A 26,871-nucleotide genomic window follows, 5' to 3' on the forward strand; every position below is an offset into this window, starting at 1 on the left:
CAAGTACATCTCTCTATACATCTCAGTGTTGTTTCAAGCATGTCTCACTATACACCCACCTATCTGTCCTACACACTCAACTGTACATTTATGTCCACTAAGTTATACTTTATTTTCACTTTATTACATCCTTGTCTTTACTGAAGTCAATCTTCGTCTACACTAACTCCAGCTTTATCTACACTTGACTGCATCTATATCAACAATACACTGTATCCTTTTCTACACTTAAATGCCTCTGTGTCAACACTTCATCTTTCTCCATCCTTAACTAAATCCAGTATTTTCACATTACTACTTTTAAATAGCCTGGGGACAATGTAATGCCAGACGTACTGGCACCTGCTACAGCATCAGAATACAGAAGATGGCAGTCGAGGACGTATCTGTGCCTTACCTCTACATCCATCTGCACCAAGGCCCCAGAATCCGTCAACGCAGGCATTACATTCCGGTCCGACAAGAACATTAGCAGAGCAGTTCTCACACTTGTCACCTGTTGTACCGTTCCGGCAGTTGAGACAGAGCCCGGTCGTTTCATTGCACAGTACCTGGCCGGAAGTCCGTCCGCTACAGTCACACGCCACGCATACGTCGAAGCGAGTGTCATTCTGCACGGGTGCGGAACGCCTATTACCTTCACCGCAACTCTCACACGACAAACCTGAAAAAGTTAGGAGAACCTTTAATCCTGGTTGTATGTGACTGGCATCCATTGTTTCCATGCATACAACTTGATAATTGGCCACTTTTACTCCACGCCGCTGGGACATGCTCTAAGCGCATACAGCATGATGGACATTATTACCCCGGATAACCCAAGCTGTCTGTGAGGCGATTGAAGGGTTATAGGCACATGACTTATCCCACCGGGTACCCATTTTCTGCTGGGTGAAGAGAGGATTTTTTTAACAAACCCACTTGCCTATGGTGTGACTACATAGCACATCGAGTTTGTACATCATACACTGATTGCGGATATTTAAGTTAACCTTGAGCCATGAAGACAGCTCAACATCCCCAAATACACCCCCTCCCATGAATCCCCCCACAACACCACGCACGAACGTAAGTAGCGACTCACCACCAACTTTGTCTGCTACATTACAAGTGCAGTTCTCTACGAAACTAGCGCCAAGTTGAGCCGTGATGCCAGCAGAGGCTGTCGCCGTTGCCATGGTTACAGCTGAAACGTCTGTTGGAGTTGAGTTTATCACGTTTTTTGAACATCAGATGTGTTATAGATGAGAGAATATCTGAAATAGTATTGCGTATTAGATTACCTCATGTTTCATGCCGAAGTAGTGTTTTAAGGTTATATGCTAGTTTTAAGTGCAAATCTGTGATAGACTAATTATTTTATTTTCCTATCAGACAGGTAATTATATTAAGTTTGTTCCTAATTATTTATAAATTTACAGATTTACAACTTTCATACACAAAACACTGCCGATGAGACTTTAAATTTTAACTCACTCACTCACTCATAGTTGTTATCATACCGATAAACAACAACAGGTTATCTGTTAATGCGTGAGTATGGTTTACACCGCTTTTAACAATATCTAAGCAATATCCTTATGGAGGTTACAGGAAATAGGCTATACACACTGTATCCATATGGAGGTTCAGAGGTTACCCCACCACCCTATACACACTGTATCCATATGGATGTTCAGAGGTTACCCACCACCCTATAAATGTTCTTGGAGGATTGAGAAGCAGTCACGGGCGAAACTTACTGTACATCTGGTTCGGGGAAGGATTCTGGTTGTTGAGGAGCCAGTTCTCGGGAAACAGTCTTGTTTGGATGAGGTTCCTACCGGCTGTAGTCGGCGCCAAATGCCTATACACAAGTTCCGCCCCTAGCAAACACAATGGAAACATATGGGATATACATATGGGATATGCACGGCACAAGACGCAATCAGGTATTTAATACGGCAACTTAACTCCAGACAACCCAAGCTGCCTGCTAGGCGCTAGAAGGTTAATAGTCATATGACTTATCCTACCGGGTACCCATTCTCTGCTGGGTTAACAGAAGCACTTTTCAACAAACTCACTCGCCTAAGATGAGACCGCATGTGGCCCGTATGCTTCATTGTGAGTCAGGACAGATGTCCTAGAAACTCTCAGAAGACCATACACAACCGTTTTCTGTGATATCACTTGGTTCAGGAACAGATTGTAAATTTCCTGTTTAACGTTATATTGAAGTTAGCACCGGGTGTCATCAATGATTATATACTCCCAATCAAAACTCATTGTGCTCTTGTTGACTTTGAATATTTATTAACTCCCATATCAAATATCTTTGTTAAAATATCGAGTCTTCTTGTGTTGGCTACATTTAATTACAGACCATATTTGGTAATAACGACATAGCTTAACCCAAGGATCTGAAAAAGATATTGAGCACATTGACTGCCAATGACTGGATTAAAGAATATATTTATGAAACGCCTTCTGTTGCTGTGAAGTGAAGCAGTTAAAAAGCAAAAGTGTCAAAAGAAATCAGTTACCATGGCTTTATCTATTATAGTGTACACGAGTTCACTCTTACCAGCTCCTCGCACGGTAATGAGCGACTCCTGTGAGACATTACCCCCCGTTAGGAACATATCAGCAATGATCAGTTGGCCATAAGAGGAGCTTTTGTCTCCAAGGTAAGCTTCCGGTGCAACAATACTGGTTCCATCGACAGTCCATCCAGTAGTTCTGCAACACACAGTTGTCATAGAGGAAACATATTCATAACAGAATTGACATTATATATTTACATTTCTCCACAGTTCCAAAGGTCTCTTATTAAGATCGATCAAATTTATCAGAACAAGGATAACCTCATAAAAGAAATGTGTGTTAACGACATAGCATCTGAGTATTTAATGTCTAGTCATGACATTAATGATTATATCCAATGACATTGTATCTGGTAGTACTTACGTCGCCGATGTGATGTTGTTCTCAGTAAAGCCGTCAGCCGCTGCACAGGCGGTGCTATGGTTGAAGCAGAAACAAGGCTGACAGCCTCTAGGATTGTATCCCGCCAGATTGAAGAATCCCGCTTTACACTGATTGCACTTGCTGCCCTGGACGTTGTCCTTACAGTTGCAGACCCCGGATGCAGCTTGACAGGTCAAGGCCGTGCTACCGTTAGGGTCACAGTCACATTTCCTGAGGTCATAAGGTCAAAGGTTCAAGGATATTCATTGAAATTTCTGTCATATTAAGATAATCCAAACTATGTTTCCCATACCCCATCCACCCTGAACTTTCATTCCGAAGACGTTTTTTATCTCAATTTTCACCAAACAAAGTTCGTTTAACCTTTCATCATCTATCATTTCTTTTTTTTTTAAATTTTATACAATACGGTGAGTGTAAATGTGTTTTGCCCAAAGTAGTTTTCATACAAATAGTACTTACTGACAGCCACTGGCGTTGAAGTTGTAGTAAGAATCTTCACAAACGTCACATTTCATTCCACCAATCGTTGGCTTACACGGGCACTGTCCAACCAAACTGCACTGTTGTCCAGTTGCTCCATCGATACTGCATCCGCAGTCAACGCAACCATTTGGTCCGTAACCATAGTAATTAGCCAGACATGCGCGGCACTGAGTGTCACTGGCGTTTCCGCTCGCGTCCAGTTGCCCAGCAACAGCAATGTTGAGGAGACACTTGCACTGCCCAGTGGTGATGTTACAAGCACCATTGGCAGATCCGTACGGGCCGCAGTCACAGGCTGTAATAGAACCATGAAACGTACACATATATGTCAGTGTACATTTGTATGTTACTTAAGGTCAGAGCAAAAGTTCATTAACCCTTACCAAAGAATATTGTCAAAAAGATCAGAAAAATAATTAGTTTGAAAATGAGGAATTTGGCAAACCGGGCGAAAATGTAAAGATAAAACAAAAAAGCAATAGAATTCAAAATGTCTGAAATACTACCTATGTGTACCCGGTTCTTTCAGTAGCAGCGGCGGTTGTGGTCCTTTTTGTTTGTTGGACAAGTTCATTAAGTTATATTTATATATTACAGAATAAAATAAATACAAACTACACTTTGGCCTAAAATACAAAATATACTGTTCCCTTGGCACAGTACATAGCGTGCCTGAAAACTTAACAAGCCTCTCAATTCCCCCTCCGCTCTCACAGCACACACACGCACACTTGCACGCACGCACGCACGCATACACACACACACTATCGGTGGTTCCTAAGAGAGCCACATGTAATTATTCAACTCTTGCACAGCTTCCGCCTTATCAAACAATGACAAATGCAAACTACAGTTGATGGTTTAATTGATCGAGGAATTTGCATATATTACATATTACAAATGCTATATACTGCAGTGAAAAAAGATATTATACACCCAAGTGTATATTTGGATAACAATTAAACAAACAGTAAATGAACGTTATTGCATGGTGATAGTTGACGATGGTAGTAATGGCGATATTGCACGACATCAATGAGTACCTGGCTACTTACGTTCTGATAGCGCTGGGGCAAATTACATTTTCAATATATTCTTTTTCCAGGAGGTTGATAAAGAATGCCACATGTATGATATGTCATGTAAACACTGCCATGATTTAAAACATACTTGATATGATTGATGACGTACGAGACAGATGTGTTGTATATTTCATTTGTGACATACCCATGTGACGTCATTACTCACGTCATATAGCCTCGACGTGAACATCAGTGTGTGTAATATTATTAATATTATATAGACTCACATTTATATACACTTTACCTGATTGTTGACCGGTTGTATTGCTATTTTATTTCACACACAGCATATATACACAGTGCAGTGATTTTCGATCTTCTATATATTGACAACACAAATGTCGGCCTATTGCCATTATGCACAATATCATTTATATTTCTTTTTGTACATTGGCCGATGGCCTACAAACGGAAATAAACTTCTTCTACAGTACATATATACACAGTGCAGTGATTTTCCAGACAGCTACTGCTTAACTGACGACTCTATTATAAGTAATATTAACATATACAGACAATATGATATATGTTACACACACTACACCGATCTTTATCCAACTGACATATATTCATGGATTACTGCTGACTGACTAGGATGGCTTCCTCGTTATATAGCCACTCTGGCAATAATGCATAAATCTTCCTGGACAAACGTTGGCGTAACAGCCATGGTAGACCGTGAATTCAGTATATTGAACAAGTTGTCGCTGTGTCTTGTGACCATCGTCAACCAACTCGGGTTCAGCATTGAAAATATATGAATTGGATTCTATCGTAACTGACAAATGTTTGCAACACATTCTGTACTATTGGAGTTTGCTTTGTTCAGAATAAAGGTTCAAATCATTTAAAATCATTCCCTCTATCTTAACAGTGGGACAGCCTTAGTTCGGACACCGTACCCCTGTCAATCCGGACACAGATTCTGTTTGGAACATTTTGTATAAAAACGAAGGACATTACTTCTTAAACACTCCTCTAAAAACGTTTACATATTTTTATATTACTTCCTTTGCTTAGTATATTACAGTTTTAATCCAGAGGAATCTTAATCTGGATCCGATTTCATCAGGATGAATGTTATTCGGATTAAAGGGGTTCAGGTGTCCCTTGCAAAGACCAGGCCCCTATGATCGTGGATTCTAATCCAAGTTCCCTTGAATGATTCTAGGTTTGTCAGAGACACACACCCCGACTGGTTACCATCACGCACTCACTCACTAACTCACCCACTCACGTGTGCGCACTAACTCAGTGTACAACTCAGTGCATGTACAAGGGAGAGAATTGGAGTATGGCGTTTCAAACCACACTCTACATGTGTTTCAGTAAATGTAACACCTGACTACACGAGAGAACCATTGACTTCATCATAAGAATCATATCCAGCATAGTTCATGGTATTCTGTTGCAGAAGATTCTCGTTGAAACAATTGTCATCGACAGCTGTGTTGTAATCGTCAACATTGTTTTGATTGTCGTCGGCGAGTTTCACCGGTTTAATACTCTTAAGTTTCTTTCGCTTCGGTTTGCTTGGAGCTGATGGCTTTGATACGGTTATAACCGGAAGTGTTATTGGGTTATCGGACTTGAATGTGTCAAAAGATGGCGGAGGAGGGATGATATCGGATGGCAACGTCTCTGCGTTACACGTTCCCGTCTCCGAGTCCTCTGTCGTTGATACTCCATTAGAATAATCACCGTGCACTATACTCCTCGCTTCGGGCTGTCCATCACTGAGTTGTGTCCCTTGAGCGAAGAAAAACGCAGGTATTTCGTCATACTCTGAATCCGACCTTGTATCTGACGGCGAAGGGGAATAACCCATATTGGTGTTACCTGCAGAAATCCATGTTACTTTACGATCGTTAATTTCCTTGTGGGTGTGGTTTCGCGGGTCATGTGACCCAAGATTACCCCCGGGACCTTTGTTGATAACCCGGATGTTCTTCCTCCTCTCAGGGTGCTTTTTCAAACAGGTGATATGGCGTGTTATAAACCCAGGATGTAACCACAGAAAGGCTATACATGCAAGAAAGACGGCGCACAGTGTAAGTCCCAGTGCGATAAACAAGCCGGTGGTGTCAGGCGTGTCTGAAAAAGGTCCTGTCTTTGACTGGAGTGTTGCAGATGTAGGGGGAGCTAACTCTGGACAGGGCCTTAACGGACATTCTGTAGAAAAGAGAAAGAAACCTGTGCCTTATGTGACGTACAACATATTCGTATATAGTTGCTTTACTTGTTTATCTACACCCAGTCTCAGATTTACCCTGATAAGGTGTGTCGCCACGACCCCTGTACATGACTGACTGACTGACTGAGTTTGGTTTTACGCCGCTTTTAGCAATATTCCAGCAACATCACGGCGGGGACACCAGAAATGGGCTTCACACATTGTGCCCATGTGGGGATTCGAACCCGGGTCTTCGGCGTGACGAGCCAACGCTTTAACCATTAGGCTACCCCACCGCCCCTCCCTGTACATGAACGTTCAACAAAGCGGTAAACGCATATGACTTGAATTGATTTCCATGTTTCTCATTTTGTTCGCCATAAACAATTTATCTTGCTTATGCGGCGTCTTAACACAACTGAATAACTCGATACATGATAAATGGGGATTATATGGCTCGGTGTCAGCGGATCGTGAAGATCATGGTACATATAATGTATTAGCAAATCCTTACAGCAAAGGGAGGCAACTCCACACACTATAAACACGGGAAATCGTTCGCATTAACAACAAGCATGATTACTGTTTTAGGGGAAGTTTACTTTAAATATATGAATTTAAAGTTTCCAAACATTTCTGGAGTTCAGTGTACTTGTTGACAGGGGTGCTCTCCGCATAATTATTATTGAAGCTTTGTTATAGAACCGTGTCATCTTGCCACATCTCAAACAAATTCCGAAACATGACTGGACATGCACAACTGTGGCTGATTAGTGAGTGTTTGTTAATAACTAATGTGGTTGTCTGACAATAAATGAAAATGCGTCCGTTATCTTGTTGTTTTTATTTATTCAGGCTAATGGTCTTTACAGTCATGTAGTCTACTGCCTTGTAACAAACGCTTTACTGCAAGATAAGTAAACGCACCATAAGAATACCACACAAATATCAATGACAGCCATAACATAACATATCCGAATATCTTTAACAACTCAATTTTACTGAAGTTATAACTGCATAAGGTTTTGTAGACAGACACCCGACACGTTGTCGGCGCTTTTCTCGTGCAAAAACAATAATAGAGTTACCTCCCTTGGTTACGTGTAAGGTTTTTTGTTTTCTAGTCGCACTTCGCGATCTACAACAAATGACAGTATTTGTCTACAACACAAACAATGGCGGGAGGGCAGCTTCCTACCAGCACGTGTTGGCACAGCGTATCCGTGCAAAAGTATCTACCGTACACTATTTTTAAAGTATACTAGCCACATAAAGAAACTGTGCATTGTCAAAATATTATCCCAGTTGATAAGTACGATAACAACGTCAAAGGTACATATAAACTTTAATGGGGGGATCATGAGACCATAACAAGTCGGGAGAATTTCAATTGAAAAGTCAATCACAATGACGTCACGAGTCCACAAGCGGGACAGGGGTCAAACGACCATGTCACAAGCTCAATAACGGGTATGTCCACCATCGGCATTGAGAACAGCAGTGCATCGACGACGCATAGAGCCTATCAAACGTGCAAGGAAGGCTTGTGGGATGTCAAGCCAGATTCTCTCAAGTTCTGTTGCAAGGTCAAGGACGTTATCCGGCGGATGAGGAAGACGGCGTAGACGTCGATCCATCTCGTCCCAAACATGCTCTATCGGGGAGAGATCCGGTGAATTTGCAGGCCAAGGCAGTAAGTCAACGCTGTGGTGTTGCAAGAAATCCATAGCAACCCTTGCCGTATGAGGGCGGGCATTGTCCTGTTGGAATGTTAACCATGACGTTGCAGAAAAGGAATTGCCACAGGTCGAAGAATCTGATCCCTGTAGCCCACACCAGTTAAGTTGTCCTGAACAATCACCAAAGGAGTTCTTTGGCGTGCTGTTATTCCACCTCAAATCATCACGGAACCACCACCAAAGCGATTCCTCTCCAAGACATAGGCCTGTGCATAACGTTCTCCCACGCGTCTATAGGCACGTTGACGTCCATCACTATGGGAAATGTTAAACCTGGACTCGTCTGTAAAAAACAACATTTCTCCACCAAAACAAGGGTCTGCGGACATAATTTCGGCACCACATTCGGCGAGCTTGTCGATGACGTTGTGTCAGGATAGGCCGTATGGCGGGACGTCGTGGTCTGATCCCGTGATGACGTAAACGTTGTCGAACTGTGTTGGGGTGGATACGGCGAAGTCCTGGGATGGTTCGGGCAGTCATCACTGCAGTCTGAAACCTGTGGCGCAGATGGGTCACCCTTATCCATCTGTCCTGTCTTGGCGTTGTTACACGTGGACGTCCAGAACGTGGCCGATCGATGACGTCATTTGTGTTCTGGTAGCGTCTCACCAGTGCAGAAATGGTGTTCCGGTGGCAGTGGAAATGTGCAGCCACTTGTCGTTGAGACATTCCGCCACAGACCATCCGAATGGCCTCATGATGTTGTGCAGACGTGAGCCTTGGCATGCTATGCGTTTCAATAGCCGTTTAATTTTTTGAATGATCGCAAGGGCAGGGGTTGAGCTTTCCAAAGTGACAGTATTGTGTGGCATTCATTTACTCTGTTTCTCTTTCCCGGAATGCACGTGCAACAACGTATTGCACGTCTCAAGGACGAACCCACTGCCGTCACGGAACGTGGCACGTGCATGCACTAATCTCTGAGTTTAAATCCTTATGTGTCTACACAGGTTTGATAAATTTAGATTTTAAATTTTTGTATGCACAGTTTCTTTATGTGCCTAGTATATTTTTAAAATAGTGAGTGAGTTTAGTTTTACCCTGCTTTTAGCAATATTCCAGCAACATCACGGCAGGGGACACCAGAAGTCGGCCTCACACATTGTACCCATATGGGGAATCGAACCCGGGTCTTCGGCGTGACGAGCGAACGCTTTAACCACAAGGCCACCCCAACACCCTGTTTATCAATGAACCTTATGAATTGAGACATTAGTTAGAACAAGAACTTAAAACACCCCTGATTACTGAGGATGAGTATATGATTTAAACTTACTTGCGTCAATAAAACCACGATGTCTTCATCTTCTGTTCAGGTGACGATCCTCGGAATGAAATATTTTGCCGGAATGTTCTTTTTTATTACATTTTAATCCCAAAACAAGAAAAAAGTCGAAATGACGTTCAAGTATATTCTTAATCCCCTCTACCAGTGAAAACATGCAGACGTACAACAGTCGAAGAGAATATGACAAGAAATGGATGTCAAAAATGAGGAAAATCACAAAAAACGTACACCATTTTGAGAAGTTTCAAATAGAAAATTGTAGTAAAATGACACATAAATATCTATCCTATCGTAAAACACTATTCTATAGCTACTAAAACATAGATTTTAAAAATATTTTTATGAATTCAGAGCAAAATACGACTTATTAAAACTTGCCTCATTGGTATAATTAACAGTTGTGAATAAGTAACTAAATAAACACACTCAAACTACATTTTAGTTATTTTCAAGTCGAAGCTGGAAGATGCAAAACTGTCTTCAGACATGTAGGAGACGCGTTTTGTCTGAGATCATGTGTGCATGTGCGTGTGCGTGAGGGTGTGCATGCCTGTGAGTCGCCTCCTACAATAAGTGTTCCACTGGTCGGAAGAACACCTGAATCGTATCTTGGTACATGGCGGAAGACTACTGAAAGGCTAATGAACAGCTTTTGCCAATATTACAGCAATATCTCGGCGGGGGACACCAGAAATGGGCTTCACACATTGTACCCATGTGGGGAATCCAACCCGGGTCTTAGGCGTGACGAGCGAACGCTTTAACCACAAGGCTACCCCACCGCCCCTGCGCTGCAAAGGATGAGTGAACGAGTGTGGTATTACACCGCCTTTAGATTTATTCCCGCAATATCACGGCGTTCGTTACAAAAAGAACACCGGCTTTACCACTGGGCTTTGACAGACGTGTTTATATGTTACCAGGGAAGATGTTAGACTTAACACGATTCAAACACGGCCCATTTGCTTTCATAAAGGTTTACTCGGGCCGTGTACTGAGTTTTCAGACGTTTCGTTTGACAGATTTCGAGAAGGAATGGTAAGTGTGATTTTTAATCATTGACACAATTACGTTGATCACCATTGCTGAGACTGACGGAGATTCCTTCTTCCACTTAGGTCGGTACTGTCGGAGTTTACACTGACTTCTCAAAGCAAACGTTGAGTGTCATATTGTGCTCTGAATTCACAAAAACATGGAGGAATACTCACCTGTGCATCCACTGGAGGAGAGATTGTAGTAGCCGGGCATACAGACGTCACAGCGGCGTCCTCCAACCCCCGGCTTGCACGTGCACTGACCACCAAGAGGGGCGCAATCGCATTGACCATTTTCACACGTGGTATCAAGCGTTCCAACAGGGCTGCATTGACATGCTGCAAAATATATCATTTGACTGAGGAGACGAAATAGTTCAGAATGGTTTTAACGAAAGCTTATGAAAAAGCCAACATCATCATCAGAAAAATACAAATCCCCGTTGAAATACCTTACAAAAGTGTTCGACTGTTATTAAGAAAATGATCCTAACAACGCAAATAAAGGGATTCAAGTGGAATATTAATTATACATTAGGAAGAAAGTACCGCAACAACTGATTTTTAACCCCCATAAAGCCATTGACATTAATGTTATAATCATGCTTGTCTGTATGGTTGCTTTGACCCTTGATACTATGAAACATATGAAGTGTTGCAATATTTTGTCCATGTGTATATAAGACAACAGCCATGATTTTCAATTTAATTCAGTTCGTTAGAGTCGATAATTTCACTTTATCCCGCTTCATAATAAGTAGGGCAGATAGTATTTGGATGCACGAACCAATCAGACTGGGTGAGTCAGTGAATTTGGATCAACGCTTTTGGGGACAGTATTTCAATGTATCCCGAGAGTGGTCCTAAAGCCGGAAGTGAAGCCTAGGGGCACAATCATAATCCGGTGAATCTAAGATTCGAACAATCGACACCGTGGGTTTCTGGCATGTCTAGGGAACGCATGCTTGGCTCCTTAGAGAGCTGGGTCGGCCGTGCTCCTGGTATCGGCTGTAAATCTGTCTGTCGGAGTAGAAGTCAGATTCAGAAGCCAGCACCTACCTTTCCCTTCCTTGTAGACCTCTGCCGACACGGTGTACAACACCTTACTGCACGGGGTGTCTCTGATGGCGGTCTCGCGAGACAATAGCGCTGCCAACTGACCCATGCAGGTGCTCGTGTATTGTGAGGCAGCGGAGCCTGGGGAGAATATATCACAACATGAGAATGATATCCTGGCGAATAGTGAGACATCAGAGTCTGTGGAAGAATATATCAGAACATGAGAATGATATCCAAGCGAATAGTGAAACAGCGGAGCCTGTGGAAGAAAATATCAGAACATGAGAATGATATCTTGGCGAACAGTGAAACAGCGGAGCCTGTGGAAGAAAATATCAGAACATGAGAATGATATCCTGGCGAATAGTGAAACAGAGGAGCCTGTGGAGAATATATCACAACATGAGAATAATATCCTGGCGAATAGTGAGACATCAGATCCTGTGGAAGAATATATCAACATGAGAATGATATCCTGGCGAATAGTGAAACAGAGGAGCCTGTGGAAGAATATATCAGAACATGAGAATGATATCCTGGCGAATAGTGCAATAAAGCTGCTGTCTGGAGTCAGTATTACAACTATAGCATGGCACCAATAATTATGATAGGTAATATCAGACATAATCAATTCTATACAGTCATGACATATTGTTTACAGTCATGAACAGGTATGAACTAATCATGAACTATAACTGACAAGTATGCATTATTGTTGACACACTACGAACTAGTTGTCTACAGGTATGTACTATTGTCTACAGGTATGTACTATTGTCTACAGGTATGTACTATTGTCTACAGGTATGTACTCTTGTTTATAGGTATGTACTATTGTCTACAGGTATGTACTATTGTCTACAGGTATGTACTATTGTCTACAGGTATGTACTCTTGTTTATAGGTATGTACTATTGTACTATTGTCTACAGGTAAGTCTACAGGTATTTAATATTGTCTACAGGTATGTACTATTGTTTACAGGTATGTACTATTGTTTACAGGTATGTACTATTGCTTATAGGTATGTACTATTGTCTACAGGTATGTACTATTGTCTACAGGTATGTACTATTGTCTACAGGTATGTACTCTTGTTTATAGGTATGTACTATTGTCTACAGGTATGTACTATTGTCTACAAGTATGTACTATTGTTTATAGGTATGACCCATTGTATGCAGACAAGAACTATTGTATTGCAGACAAGAACTATTGTATGCAGACAAGAACTATTGTATTGCAGACAAGAACTATTGTATGCAGACAAGAACTATTGTATTGCAGACAAGAAGTATTGTATTGCAGACAGGAACTATTGTATTGCAGACAAGAATTATTGTATGCAGACAAGAACTATTGTATGCAGACAAGAACAATTGTATTGCAGACAAGAACTATTGTATGCAGACAAGAACTATTGTATGCAGACAAGAACTATTGTATTGCAGACAAGAACTATTGTATTGCAGACAGGAACTATTGTATTGCAGACAAGAACTATTGTATTGCAGACAAGAACTATTGTATGCAGACAAGAACTATTGTATTGCAGACAAGAACTATTGTATGCAGACAAGAACTATTGTATTGCAGACAAGAACTATTGTATTGCAGACAAGAACTATTGTATTGCAGACAAGAACTATTGTATTGCAGACAAGAACTATTGTAGGCAGACAAGAACTATTGTATTGCAGACAAGAACTATTGTATGCAGACAAGAACTATTGTATTGCAGACAAGAACTATTGTATTGCAGACAAGAACTATTGTATTGCAGACAAGAACTATTGTATGCAGACAAGAACTATTGTATTGCAGACAAGAAGTATTGTATTGCAGACAGGAACTATTGTATTGCAGACAAGAAGTATTGTATTGCAGACAGGAACTATTGTATGCAGACAAGAACTATTGTATTGCAGACAAGAAGTATTGTATTGCAGACAGGAACTATTGTATTGCAGACAAGAAGTATTGTATTGCAGACAGGAACTATTGTATTGCAGACAAGAAGTATTGTATTGCAGACAGGAACTATTGTATTGCAGACAAGAAGTATTGTATTGCAGACAGGAACTATTGTATTGCAGACAAGAAGTATTGTATTGCAGACAGGAACTATTGTATTGCAGACAAGAAGTATTGTATTGCAGACAGGAACTATTGTATTGCAGACAAGAAGTATTGTATTGCAGACAGGAACTATTGTATTGCAGACAGGAACTATTGTATTGCAGACAAGAAGTATTGTATTGCGGACAGGAACTATTGTATTGCAGACAAGAAGTATTGTATTGCAGACAGGAACTATTGTATTGCAGACAAGAAGTATTGTATTGCAGACAGGAACTATTGTATTGCAGACAAGAAGTATTGTATTGCAGACAGGAACTATTGTATTGCAGACAGGAAGTATTGTATTGCAGACAGGAAGTATTGTATTGCAGACAGGAACTATTGTATTGCAGACAGGACATGTTTTTACAGGGTGAACTTTTGTTTTGTTTGTTTGTTGTTTAACGCTGCATCTGGACCAGACATTCCAGTGATCAACAGCATGAGCATCGTTCTACGCAATTGGGATACAATGACATGTGTCAACAAGTCAGGGAGCCTGACCACCCGATTACAGGGTAAACTACTGTTAATAGGCATGAAATATTCAAAGTACGAACAACATGTACAGATGTGCACTATTGCTTTCAAGCTATGACCATCGTTTACATGTTTTACCTATTTTTGACGAGTTACGACCTATTGCTTATTGTTACAGAGAACTATTGCTTATTGGTATATAGGCCAATGGCCTTCATACATACAAATAAACAACTTGACTTAACTACAGATGAATAGATGTTGGTATTGGGAACCATAACGACTTACTACTTTCTGCCGTGATTCTGAACGCTTGTGCGCTGTCGTTGAGGGAGGGCAGAAAGATGAGGGAGTCGATGAGGGTGGGGTCAGTGCCGTTCACGTGGTCTGGGAGAGTCAGCTTCAGGGTGTAAGCGCATCTCCTGTCAATGGTCACGGGTGGGCTTGCCATCACTGCAGTGGACTGACCTGCAATAGTGACGATAGAGTGAATAAGGTACGATTTAACATTGACTGGAATGGCCAGACAGTGTGTACTTAGTGAGGTGGGTTGAACAGTATTTAAATGATACAATTGCGTGCCAGACAGTTTAAATCACGGAGCATTTTTAAGATAGGAAGTCGTAAAGACAGAAGGAGCTCTGTCAACTTGAATCTCTTTTAGTGTCTGGCAAAGAAACGTTGACATTTCCAATGGCCCTTTACTTATTTTCCTTGTCTTTAATCTGTAAATTTAAAGTATGTTTAGGGTGAAAAAGCCGTAAAATATTAGTTTTGTAATATAATAACAAAAGCAAAGACTATTCATGTGAATAAATATCCAAAGGCCAAATATAAGAACCGATGACGGATTATTATTATTATTACCGATCCAAATTGGTATTTTCTTGTCGTTTTGCGGACGTTCCATCTTCTATAAGCATATACCAATGACTTCTTTGATTAGCATTCTAGAACCTGGGTAAATGAAGGATGACGACTATTTTTATGGATATACAACTTCTTTATTCTGTATAGGCGATGTTTCGACATATACTGAGTCAAAAAAGAAACTTCACATTCTTTCTTCAGGGCACTATAAAAGAACAAGAGATGGTAAGATGGTTAAATTGTTATTATTTCATTGCTGGGATCTGTGTGATGTACCCGATACACTGACAGTGCCATAATCAGTTCCATTAGGCTACACCGCCGTTCCAAAACATGGGTATACAGAATGTCAAGTCACAAGAATAAAAATGTGAAATTTCTCAGTTCAATATCGTGTATGGCCGCCCCGAGCATTCACCACTGCCAAACACCGTCTCCTCATCGACTGCCTGATGCTTGTGAACACGTGGTTGGGGATTCTGCGCCATTGCTCTTGCAAGGCAGCGCCAAGTTCCTGCAAATTCTGAGGTTGGTTCCTAAGACCACGAAGCCTTCTCCCAAGTGCATCCCAAACGTGCTCTATTGGATTAAGGTCAGGGGACCTCGATGGCCAGTCCATGACGTTGATTCCAGCGTTTTAAAGGAAATTTCGTGTCAACATCGCGGTATGCGGCCGAGCATTATCATGCTGGAACTGTAGACCTTGGCCATGAGCCGCCATGAAAGGAACGAGTTCAGGGGTGAGCACCTGGTCGCGGTAAGCAGCAGCTGTGAGGTTTTCACGGATGACCAGTAGTCGGGAACGGTTATTCCCACAGAAAGCACCCCACACCATGCAACTTCCGCCCCCGAATCTGTTGACTTCCTCTACACAACATTGGGCATACCGTTCACGACGTCGTCTCCAGACTCTATGCCTGCCGTCCGCGAATCTGAGGGTAAACCTGGATTCATCGCTAAAGACGACTCGATTCCAGTCTCTCTGGGTCGATCGGAGGTGACGTTGGGCCCACAGCAGACGTTGACGTTGATGAAACGGCGTCAATATTGGCCCACGATATGGACGTCGAGAATGGAGATTGGCATCCCGCAACCGATTTCGAATGGTCTGTGAGGACAGTCGACCTCTAAACACCTCAGCCCTGGTTCGTGTAGCCGGCAGAAATCTGTCACGTAGGTGACCTAGGACCTGATTTGGCACTAACGTCATTTGCACGACGAATGGATGGGTTTGAGTGGGTTTTGCTATCGTTTTTCTAGAGTCGAAAGATAGGGATCCCATTTCGGATACATAGATGTATCATCAGAGAAAAAATTATTCATTATTTTTCAAATTACATTTTGTGAAGTTTCTTTTTTTACTCAGTGACTCTAATGTCGTATTCAAGCAAGTGGATCACTTGCTTGACAACGACGTTAGAATCTATGTCGAAACGTCGCCTATACATCACTTGCTTGACAACGACATTAGAATCTATGTCAAACGTCGCCTATACAGAACAAAGAAGTTGTATATCCATAAAAATAGTCCTCATCCTTCATGTACCAATAATAGAGAGAATAGGTTACATTCGATGAAATTTGCGGTATCATTATTGGCTAAGATAAAGATGCGAACGATATTTTGTTAATATGGCCGCTCAATTGCATTTATTATGTGACAATGGCGAGTTGACACATATCTCTGTTGTTAGTCGGGTGTCTTTGTTAACATTTTGCCAATGTGGCGACGACTTTCGAGTCAAGAATATTTTTTTTCTTCATGAACAATGGGCGTCATGTTCGTGACGTACATGTATATATTTATACATCAATAATGGAAATACCAGAAACCAGAGTCAGTCGTTGTACGAGCAGTTTTCAATGCAGATTGAATCATCTGGCAGCTGTGATTGGACGATTTGAGTCATATTTTGGAGTTTATTCAAATTACTGCAGTTCCATCGAGTAAAGAAAGTTGACATGTTTTATTCAATATTTACTGATGTCATTTTAACACAATAACTTATGCTGAATATAACCATATATGTCTCAGTTGGTGACATTTTGTGCTGAACCGTGGTTGGTCTCTTTTGTTTCCGGCACTCGGAAAACGAGCTGGTTAACAAAGTATAGGGTTGTTTTGTTTTGCTGAATTTAAGGCCAGACAGAGCACACGTGTACAAGTCAGAGCTGTTGGGGGGCTTACGGTAGTTAGTATTTTTTTTAAATAATACGTCATTCCAGAAGTCAGTGGGAAGATATTTGGTTTCGTGTAACCATAATGTCGTGTCCGCCATGTTTGTTTGTGTCGAGGCAGTCATGGCCGGGTCAGGGTAGCGTCAGCGCAGCATACCCAGGAAACCAGGCTTCATCCCGTGTACAACACGAGTTCTCTCCTTGTGATGAAAACGCGATATCCACTCAGATTGCGTTTCGAAAAGATTCGAGATTTCTTTCCTGGTATACCAACATATAAATACCACATATCGACCTCACAATACAAGGGCTGAGCCCCCACGGAGATCCCCAGTCTCACTCACCAGGTTCGAGGTTCATTGTTAAGGTAGCGACAGGTCCAAACGTTATTCCACATGATCCTGCCGTTATCTGCTGTGTATTTCCGGTGGCAGTGAGTTCCAGTCTGGCACCAACTCGCGCCGTCACGCCTCCCAGAGAATATCGAACGCCGACTTGGTATGGCCTGAAATTTAAAGAGCAGAACTATATATAATCTCCAGCGCCAGGAACCTGACCTCATCCAGTGCCACCTTGGACCTAGAACATGTTCGCAGATTGTCCGCCTTGGTCATGTAAACCTTTGCAGAGTGGATGAGAAGATTCGCAGACAGGATGAAGTCAAAGATTTGCCACGAATATCATGGTTAGCTCTTTAGCGCCATTACCAAATATTACCATTATCAAAACATTTACTGTCGGCATCATGCCGAAGAAGAACATGAAACTGGCACGAGGGTTGGGTTTGTGTTTTAGCTTTTAGCAATATTCCAGCAATATCACTGCGGGGACACCAGAAATAGGCGCCACACATGCTGTCATATTGCTACTGCTACTACTACTACTACTACTACTACTACTACTACTACTACTACTACTATTACTACTACTACTACTACACAAGATGGTACCTACGAATGCCACATTAACCTGCATTCTAAACAACCACTGTTTGATGATAATATACGCGTGTATCAAAAACTTACCATGTGACGTTGAACTGCTCATTAACGCCTAGGTATTTGAATTCCACGACCTTTTCGCCGCTTGGCGGACAGGTGGCGAAGGTGGTTCCATCAAATGGTTTGAGGGGAGTCCACAGATCCCCATCTATGCTGCACGTGCCCCCCTCTGGCTGGAGAATGAACTCGTCCAGAGATGGAACGAAGAAGTAACGTTCGGCCTGCTCACACTTTGTGCCGGTGACATGGGGGACACAAGTACACATTCCAAAATCATCACATGACATCGTCGTCGACCCACCGGGATCACAAGCACAACTTCGACATTCCTGAAACAAATGGTACAATTTAAGCTTTTTCACCAAGATCACTTTCTTTGTAAGACCATTTTCTACCCAAAGGTAATAGTAAATGTAATCAGGATTGTCCATATCATATGATTGTTCATAAATAAAACTATTCTTATCAGTGTAGATATTAAGCATACGTGTCCACACAACTTTTAAGCGTATGTGTAATGATTATTAGACATAATGAATAAATTCCCTCTTGATTCATAGTCTCTTGATGCATTTATAAATATTCTCGCAATATCAAACCGAGGAATATAAGTGGATCAAATGGCTAGAGCTGCCAACGACTAGGAAACAGCTCTTTACACAATACGTGAATAACAACATGGTGGATGGAAAGTTCTGAACTCGTAGTTTCTACAGTTTGTCCTCGCCAATTATGCCAAGATGCAAAAGATTTCTGATAATTATATGTGCTCATTCTGGGAAAATACAAAATATTTAACAAACATTTTAAAACCCAAGACTTTTTGTTTTAACATCTTGAAGGCCATGTATTTAACATTTATAACCAAAACTCTAGTATTATAATCACAAAACGTTGTTTGAGCGATTTCTTCAATCAGACAATGGGTGTTATTGTTTTCTATGGCCAAGAAACACACTCGACATGTCATGATCATGATTGGTGGTGGTGTATGTTCTCCCGCCATCTGACGTCACTACTTACCTCACTGGAGAGGGCTGGAAACTGAAAGTAGCCGGCTTTACATTTGTCACAGGGTCGCCCCTCGATTGACGTTTTGCAGGGGCACTGGCCGTTACTGCTGTCACAGATGTTGCTGTTGTTTTGTGTCCCCTTCGTGTTGCAGGCACAAGCTGAAATCATCACAAAATAGCGTGTTAATTATCAGTAGCGTTTGCTTTTGCTGCCGCAGCATATGAAATCATTACATGATGAAATTTTAATATTTGTCTATATCGTTCTCTCGAGTGTCATCAGCAGAGTTGAAATCATCACCTGATAAAATGATATATTTTGTTTATGATCAATCAGTGTTTTGTTCACGGTAAATCCTTTTTTTGTTGGATCCTTACGTTTACAGGTGCCCGGAGATTCGGCCAGCAAGAGGCCGTAGTACTGGGGCTGGCACTGGTCACAGCGACGACCGGTCACGTTGGCCTTGCACGTGCACTGACCGATGTTCGGCTGGGTTCTGTTTTTCTGACACTTTGTGTCAGCAGGGTTCAACAGACCGTCGCGCTCACAGTCGCACGCTGTAATTAGAGAAACCCGTGAACTATACATGTGTCCATATACCTACTATACCTGTGTCCATATACCCACTATACCTGTGTCCATATACCCACAATGCCTGTGTCCATATACCTACTATACCCGTGTCCATATACCCACTATACCTGTGTCCATATACCCACAATGCCTGTGTCCATATACCTACTATACCTGTGTCCATATACCCACTATACCCACTGTGTCCATATACCCACTATACCCGTGTCCATATACCTACTATACCTGTGTCCATATACCCACTATACCCGTGTCCATATACCCACTATACCCGTGTCCATATACCCATTATACCCGTGTCCATATACCCACTATAACTGTGTCCATATACCCATTATACCCGTGTCCATATAATTACAGTACCCCTCTCCATACATCAGCCGTACCGCGTATACCCACTGTCACAGGCATAATTTATTCAATACACCTTCTGTAACTACCTACTACTTACGTGGGCAGACGTTGGTGTCGTTTAGGGGTAGAGCAACATTTGGGTAGAAGGTGTCCAGGCATTCCTCACACATCATTCCCGTCGTGTTGTGGAGGCAGTTGTCGCATTTGCCGTAGTTCAGCGTAGAGTTGAAGGTGCAGCTGAGGGCGTGGTCGTTACATTCACATTCTGATGGTAAACCGGCGTTCGTTAGTACTGAACCAACAACTTGTGGTGTTCCAATTAATTGAACTAAGCGAAGACTGGTCGCAGTGGCCAAAAGACCAAGTAATCGATCACATTTTCTCATAATCGAACACAAACTATTTTGAAAGACTTTTTGGAATGAAAACTAGTTCTAAAAGGTTGTTTTTGTCTGTTATTAAATATACATTTCATAAGCACTACCAGCTCGCCTGGCTGCTACAGTTTAGGCTGTAATCAACTAATAATCAGTTATGACATTACAACCAATTCCCGACACTAACCGCCAGCATATGGCTGGAATAGTGCAGAGTGCGGCGTTAAACAACCAACTTAACCAAAGACAGACAGGTGCCAGAATTAGGCTGAAAGGACTCACACGCACAATATCATATTCAATTTCAAACACCGTGTAAAGTTACTTTTATTATCTTTCACTTCTATTGTATTCATTTATACATATTATTCAAAAGATATTCCTATTCTTAAACGACTTAAGGCTATAGGGCAAGGGTTTACAGTTTGCATTGGTTTACTGATGCACAGACAAAACAAAGACAGTGTGTTTTATACTGCCGGCTCTACAAAATACTTTGACAATTAAAACAATCCAGGTGTTTATAAATGAAGAATGTTTGCCAACGATTATTCTTCACTGTTTTCAATTCTTTCTCACCTTACGAGGGGAGGTGAGGTGAAATTGGGTTTTACGTCGTGCTTGAGAATATTTCGCTTATATGACGACGTGCATGCGTGTGTATGTGTATGTGCGGCTGCTTGTACTAGACCAGACTTAAGCTGGTTTTATAGTGCTAGCCCACTGAGATACCATGCCGCAGTGAAGCATGAATACCCCACTCAGACACATTATACTGACTCCGAGCCGACAAGTCCTTGTTGTACCCATTAATGCCGAGCGCCAGGCAGGGACCAACAAGTACCATATTTTAACGTCTTTTGGTATGACGCGGTCGGGCATCGAACCCGCGACCTTCCGCTCTCCGGGCGGACGCTCTAAGCACTACACCACGGAGGCGGTCCTCACCTTACGAACTAAAGTGATAAGTTAGTGATCATATTAAGTGATGATATATTTAAAAACCCTGTGCAACATTTTTTATACCTTGATATTGGTGGAATGTTGCTAAAAAGCGACGTTGAGCTAAACTGACTCACTTTCAAGAAAAGTGTTGACAGACAATTTACTGCTGTTGAAACTGGTCTCAAGCATGTACTTACTTTCACACGCATTCGCAGTGCCTACTCGTGCTGGAAGGAAGCTGCCCTCCCGCCATGGTTTGTTGTTATAGAGAGGCAAACATCGTTCGCAGTCCTTCCCGGCTGTGTTGTGCTGACACTCACAGACGGTGTCGCCGTTCAGGGTGGACATGCAGGAGGCCGCGTGCAAGTTGCAGGAACAACTGGCGATGAAAACAAAATAGTATTATGCCAATCAGATTTCGTCATCAAGTTATTTCAAGACATACTGTCAAACCCCTCAAGCCGGTCACATTAGGTTTCCAATACCTCCAAGACAGATTCACCATCATTCCAATGTTTGGATGAGGTATAGGTAGCAGCACCAATGGTAAACCCGCTCTTCCGGTATCACTAGACTGACATTTAGTACCAGAAATAAAATCATCTTAAATATAAATTTGTATATAACAGAAACATACAAAATTACACAAGGAACACAGACGAATAAAATTTCCCTATACATTTAGTTCTGTGTATTTTAAAACATATATTCGGTGGATATTTCGGGCTCAGTTCTGGTTTGGAGATTTAAAGTACAAATGTCAGTAATATATTGTTTAACGACAGGTTCTTTGGAATACTTGCGTCGCGTCACTTTTGAGATGTGTACATTCTAGAGAACCTTTTATAGAAAAACGCAAATATTAGAATTCCAGTCTGAAAACTACAAATGTTAGCTTTCGACATTCTTCTTCATCCATTGGTGTACGAGATGACACTAATGTACTAAACCAATACAGACTCCATTATCTCTAAAAGCGCACGTAAAATCTCCAAATCATCATCATCATGACTTGTTCTTTGTGTGGCAATTTGGAGTCGGTGTGATCAACAAGGGGGATAGTGCCGTGGATATACAACTTCTTAATTTAATTTACAATATATGCGACTTTAGCCTCTACATTGAAACGTCGCATATATTGTTATAAAGAAGTTGTATACATAGAACTATCCCGCTTGTTCATCATCATCATCATCATCATCATCATCATCATCACCATCACCATCATCATCGTCGTCGTCGTCGTCGTCTTCGTCGTCGTCACCCGTGAAGATCTGGGTTAAAATTTATCTCCAGTAACACATGCTAGTCGTAAGAGGCGACTAACGGGATCGGGTGGTCAGGCTCGCTGATCTGGTTGACACATGTCAGCGTATCCTTATTCGGTAGATCGATGCTCATGCTGTTGATCACTGGATTATCTGGTCCAGATAACTTACTGATCGCCGCCATATAGCTGGATTATTGCTGAGTGCTCACTCACTCATCATCATTATCATTATCATCATAGGGGGCGGCCGCCATATAGCTGGAATCTTGCTGAGTGCGGCGTAAAACTAAACTACCTCACTCACTCATAGGGGGCAGTGGGGTAGCCTGGTGGTTAACGTGTACGCTCGTCACGCCGAAGGCCCAGGTTCGATGCTCCACATGGGTATATTGTGTGAAGCCCATTTCTGGTGTCCCCCGCCATGATATTGATGGAATATTTGTAAAAGCGGCGTAAAACTAAACTCACTCATTTATCATCATCATCATCGGTGTATACTCACGTTGCCCTGACGGTAATGTCCGAGATTGCATAGTAGTATCGGAGGAAGTCGATCATGTTTCTACTTGCTTCCTTGTAATCAGTGGCGGGGTATAACAGTAGTATACGAATGTCTGTGAACTCGAAGAATCTCTTGATATTCTCCAGCTCAGCATAATACATTGCATCGTCCGGGGTCTTAACCTTAATCCTTTCACCCGGACCTGGAAAGTCGACCTTCCCGCCAGGCTTCGGGTTTCCGGTGTCTTTGCTGTACGCTTCCGCACAGATCACCGCCGTCAAGTTGTCAGCGCCGATAGCGGTTGGGGATGTTGGGGTACTCCTTGCCACAGTCTCTGGCATAGTACTGGAGAGGCACCCAAGTGGCACCATTGTCCATAGACTTGTAAATGACCATCTCCTGGGGACGTCCAGAGTTGAAGATCAAGGTCAAATTGGCCGCCATTCGGTACGTCTTGTTGAAGGACAAGGTGACGTTGACCGGGTACTGGTGGTCAGGGAACGTAGATTCGTACTGGCCAATTGACCATGTTTTTGACTGCCACCATGTATTGGGTTGGACGTCAATCATCATCTCCTTCGTGTGTTGAGCTGTTGTACAGTTTTGAGGGGTGACCTGTTGGAAAATCACACACAACTCATCAGATATTGTCATTAATCACGGAATCACAAATACAGTAACATAGTACAATACAGAATTCATCACATGTAACATTCCTACATTATTTAAACATACACAATCAGACAAAGCAAAAGAACATGATGAATTAATGAATATACTCTGTTCGTCGAATTATTAACATATATATCTCCCTCAACCATTTCCTCAACGTGTTTAAAGCAATATAAAGAATACTGATTTCAATATGTTTTCTGTTTCACATCTTAAACCATGTTTTGGACTACTATTCGATTACATCTCTTCTGAATTTGATAAACAATAAAGGGTGGTGGGGTAGCCTAGTGGTTAAAGCGTTCGCTCGTCACGCCGAAGACCAGGGTTCGATTCCCCACATGGGTACTAATGTGAAGCACATTTCTGTCTCCCGCCGTGATGTTGCTGGAATATTGCTAAAAGCTGCGTAAAACAAAACTCACTCACTACTACTCATTCGCCAATTCTGACGTTACTACGCTTAAAAACATCGTTCTGGTCAGTGAGCGATGAAAATACGTTTGTACACATGCACAAGTTCATCATACATGCAAGTCATATTTAAATCAAAATTGTTAATTGGCATTCAAACATAGCAATACTATTTACAACATTTTAAAACACACCAAGCTGGGGTAAGCAGGGTCACCTAGGGTCATTGGGTCTTGAGCTACGTCATCTCTCAACAAGATATACGTCATCACTTCAGCTACTGGTGGTTGGATGCAACACTGACCAATATTAAAAATGTTAAAAAATGAGTGGGCCTAAACATACTGTTTGACAACAGGTTCAGTTCCCCTGGGTACAATGTGTGAAGTCCACTCTTGGCGCCTCCCCGCTGTAATATTGCTAAAAGCGGCGTAAAACCAGACTCACTCACTAACTCCATGGTAGTTAGTGCTTGTGCTTGAGATCCTGAGCGAACCATGACGGTTATGTCCCTTTGCAGGTATGTAAAAGTGGTGAAGCAGTAATTAACAGCCCGGATTAAAGAATTTTGTACCTAAACCGTAGTCCTCATAAGAAATACAATGTATAACATTTGACTTTTTTGTACTGTAAAGTACCTCAAACTATTAAGTACTACGTTTAACCTTCGTAAAAACAATTAAGCGCTATTGTGTGGCTCGTGGGTTCAAAACTTCGCTTTTTACACTTAATTCGAACTTAATCCCAACGTATCTTGGAATCTATCTGTTTTGACTATGCTGGAATATTGCTAAATGCAGCATAAAATACTGTCTTCTTAATACTTTCCCCCGCCACATGAGCATGTATCGAATGAACTTGGAACATGTTAAAGCCGATATTGAAGAATAGCAGTAAATGTTAGGACAGTTATCTGTCTTCAAGGACAACAGGTGTTGAATGTGAAATTTCAAAATTAATGCTTTGGATCAGTAGTGTGTAATACCTCCATGATTTGTCCATGTCTTGCCTTCAGTCTCCCAGTTGTGATTACAAGGAACGTTAGACTAAGTTCATACAGAGACAAGGAATAAAATTAAGTTAATAAAGATCGATCGACCTTAATGCATGTTGCCCATACACCTGTTATTAAAAATCACTTTCCTTTTTCACAATGATGGTTTGTGGTTTTGTGATATCAGTGATTTCGACTTGGTATCGTTTCTTTTGCCCGTTAGTTTATGTTTTGGTGTTTTACAGATATTCATGGTCTTTGCCGTCAATGCTTATAATTACCTTTGCTCAGATATTTGGAATAAAAATTTATATTTCATAATTGCCTACGTTTTTGAAGAGTGTATATGTGAATACAGATTTAGGCTGGCGCTAGAATCTTAACATCTCTCAAGAGTGACAGTGTTACGGCTATACGGCGGCGTAAATAACCTGATTCTTTTTCAGAAATAATATTACAAAATTTGGAATATACTTTTTAAATCACTAAGGTTGATTTCGTATTTTTGTCTGCATTAATATACTCAACTTGGAATAAAATGTATTAAATGTGATGGGATTCATTCAAAGAATTTTCCTAGTATGTTTACTTATTTTCAAAGTATTCTACTGATTGATAAAAAACATAGTTCAACAAAGAAAAACATTCATTATTCATCACCTGTTAACGAGAGAGAGAGAGAGAGAGAGAGAGAGAGAGAGAGAGAGAGAGAGAGAGAGAGAGAGAGAGAGAGAGTATCCACACCCTTTTTTCATTATAAATATCGTGTTCCAAGGACTACAACAACCTTTTGTAGAACAAGTTCTTGTACGGTTGTATTTTAAATTTTCGAAGGTAATATTTTGGTTTCAAGTGTTTCATATATATGTCACCTGTATCTAGGATCCAGTGTTATAACCAAAAAACTCAAGACTGTGTGAAATGTGTTCCTGTAACTATGTAGAAAATGAGTACCACTTTTTACTGATTTGTACTGCCTATGATGATCTACGTAAACGTTTTATCCCTGTCGATGTTTTCACCCATCCAACTTTGTGTAAATTTAATCGACTGATGAGTAATGCTACTCCTCTTGTTTTAAGAAATCTTGCCATGTTTATCTTCTATGCTAACAATCGTCGTCGCTACAGCTTGAAGGCTGCCAATGTATAACCTTGTACCATGGGCCGATGGCCTACATCCACATGAATAAAGACTATATATATATCTTCAAGCCATATTTGTAGAAGTGTGCTTGTGTACAATGTT

At 41.4% G+C, this 26,871-nt stretch overlaps 1 protein-coding gene across 2 annotated transcripts; it reads right to left on the reverse strand.

Moving 5' to 3' along the window:
- Positions 1 to 555: 555 nt before the first annotated feature.
- LOC124256896 (laminin subunit beta-1-like) lies at positions 556 to 24,014 on the reverse strand. Of its 2 annotated transcripts, XM_046690866.1 has the most exons (16): positions 23,544 to 24,014; positions 21,969 to 22,150; positions 20,547 to 20,714; positions 19,879 to 20,058; positions 19,511 to 19,659; positions 18,512 to 18,816; positions 17,831 to 17,991; positions 14,727 to 14,906; positions 11,838 to 11,975; positions 10,953 to 11,117; positions 3,433 to 3,751; positions 2,950 to 3,180; positions 2,567 to 2,721; positions 1,743 to 1,865; positions 1,085 to 1,256; positions 556 to 664 (listed from the first exon to the last, which is right to left on the reverse strand). In XM_046690866.1, the coding sequence occupies exons 1-15, from the start codon at positions 23,912 to 23,914 to the stop codon at positions 1,129 to 1,131; spliced, it is 2,955 nt and encodes a 984-aa protein (XP_046546822.1). In that variant the 5' UTR covers positions 23,915 to 24,014; the 3' UTR covers positions 556 to 664; positions 1,085 to 1,128. The 2 variants fall into 2 exon arrangements, with proteins under 2 accessions (XP_046546822.1, XP_046546823.1); XM_046690867.1 differs by lacking the exons at positions 556 to 664; positions 1,085 to 1,256; positions 1,743 to 1,865; ... (1 more) ...; positions 2,950 to 3,180; positions 3,433 to 3,751 and adding an exon at positions 5,638 to 6,710.
- Positions 24,015 to 26,871: the final 2,857 nt, after the last annotated feature.

The sequence above is a fragment of the Haliotis rubra genome, unplaced genomic scaffold, assembly GCF_003918875.1.
Source record: "Haliotis rubra isolate DU_JTF1 unplaced genomic scaffold, ASM391887v1 Scf642, whole genome shotgun sequence".
NCBI lineage: Eukaryota > Metazoa > Mollusca > Gastropoda > Lepetellida > Haliotidae > Haliotis > Haliotis rubra.

Excerpts from the sequence above, each read along its gene's own strand:
- LOC124256896 (XM_046690866.1), bottom strand. The coding sequence starts at position 23,914 with ATGGTGCCACTTGGGTGCCTCTCCAGTACTATGCCAGAGACTGTGGCA. Across the intron at positions 3,181-3,432 it reads TTCAACGCCAGTGGCTGTCA|GAAATGTGACTGTGACCCTA; the intron begins GTAAGTACTATT and ends TTATGACCTCAG. Across the intron at positions 2,722-2,949 it reads AACAACATCACATCGGCGAC|AACTACTGGATGGACTGTCG; the intron begins GTAAGTACTACC and ends TGTGTGTTGCAG.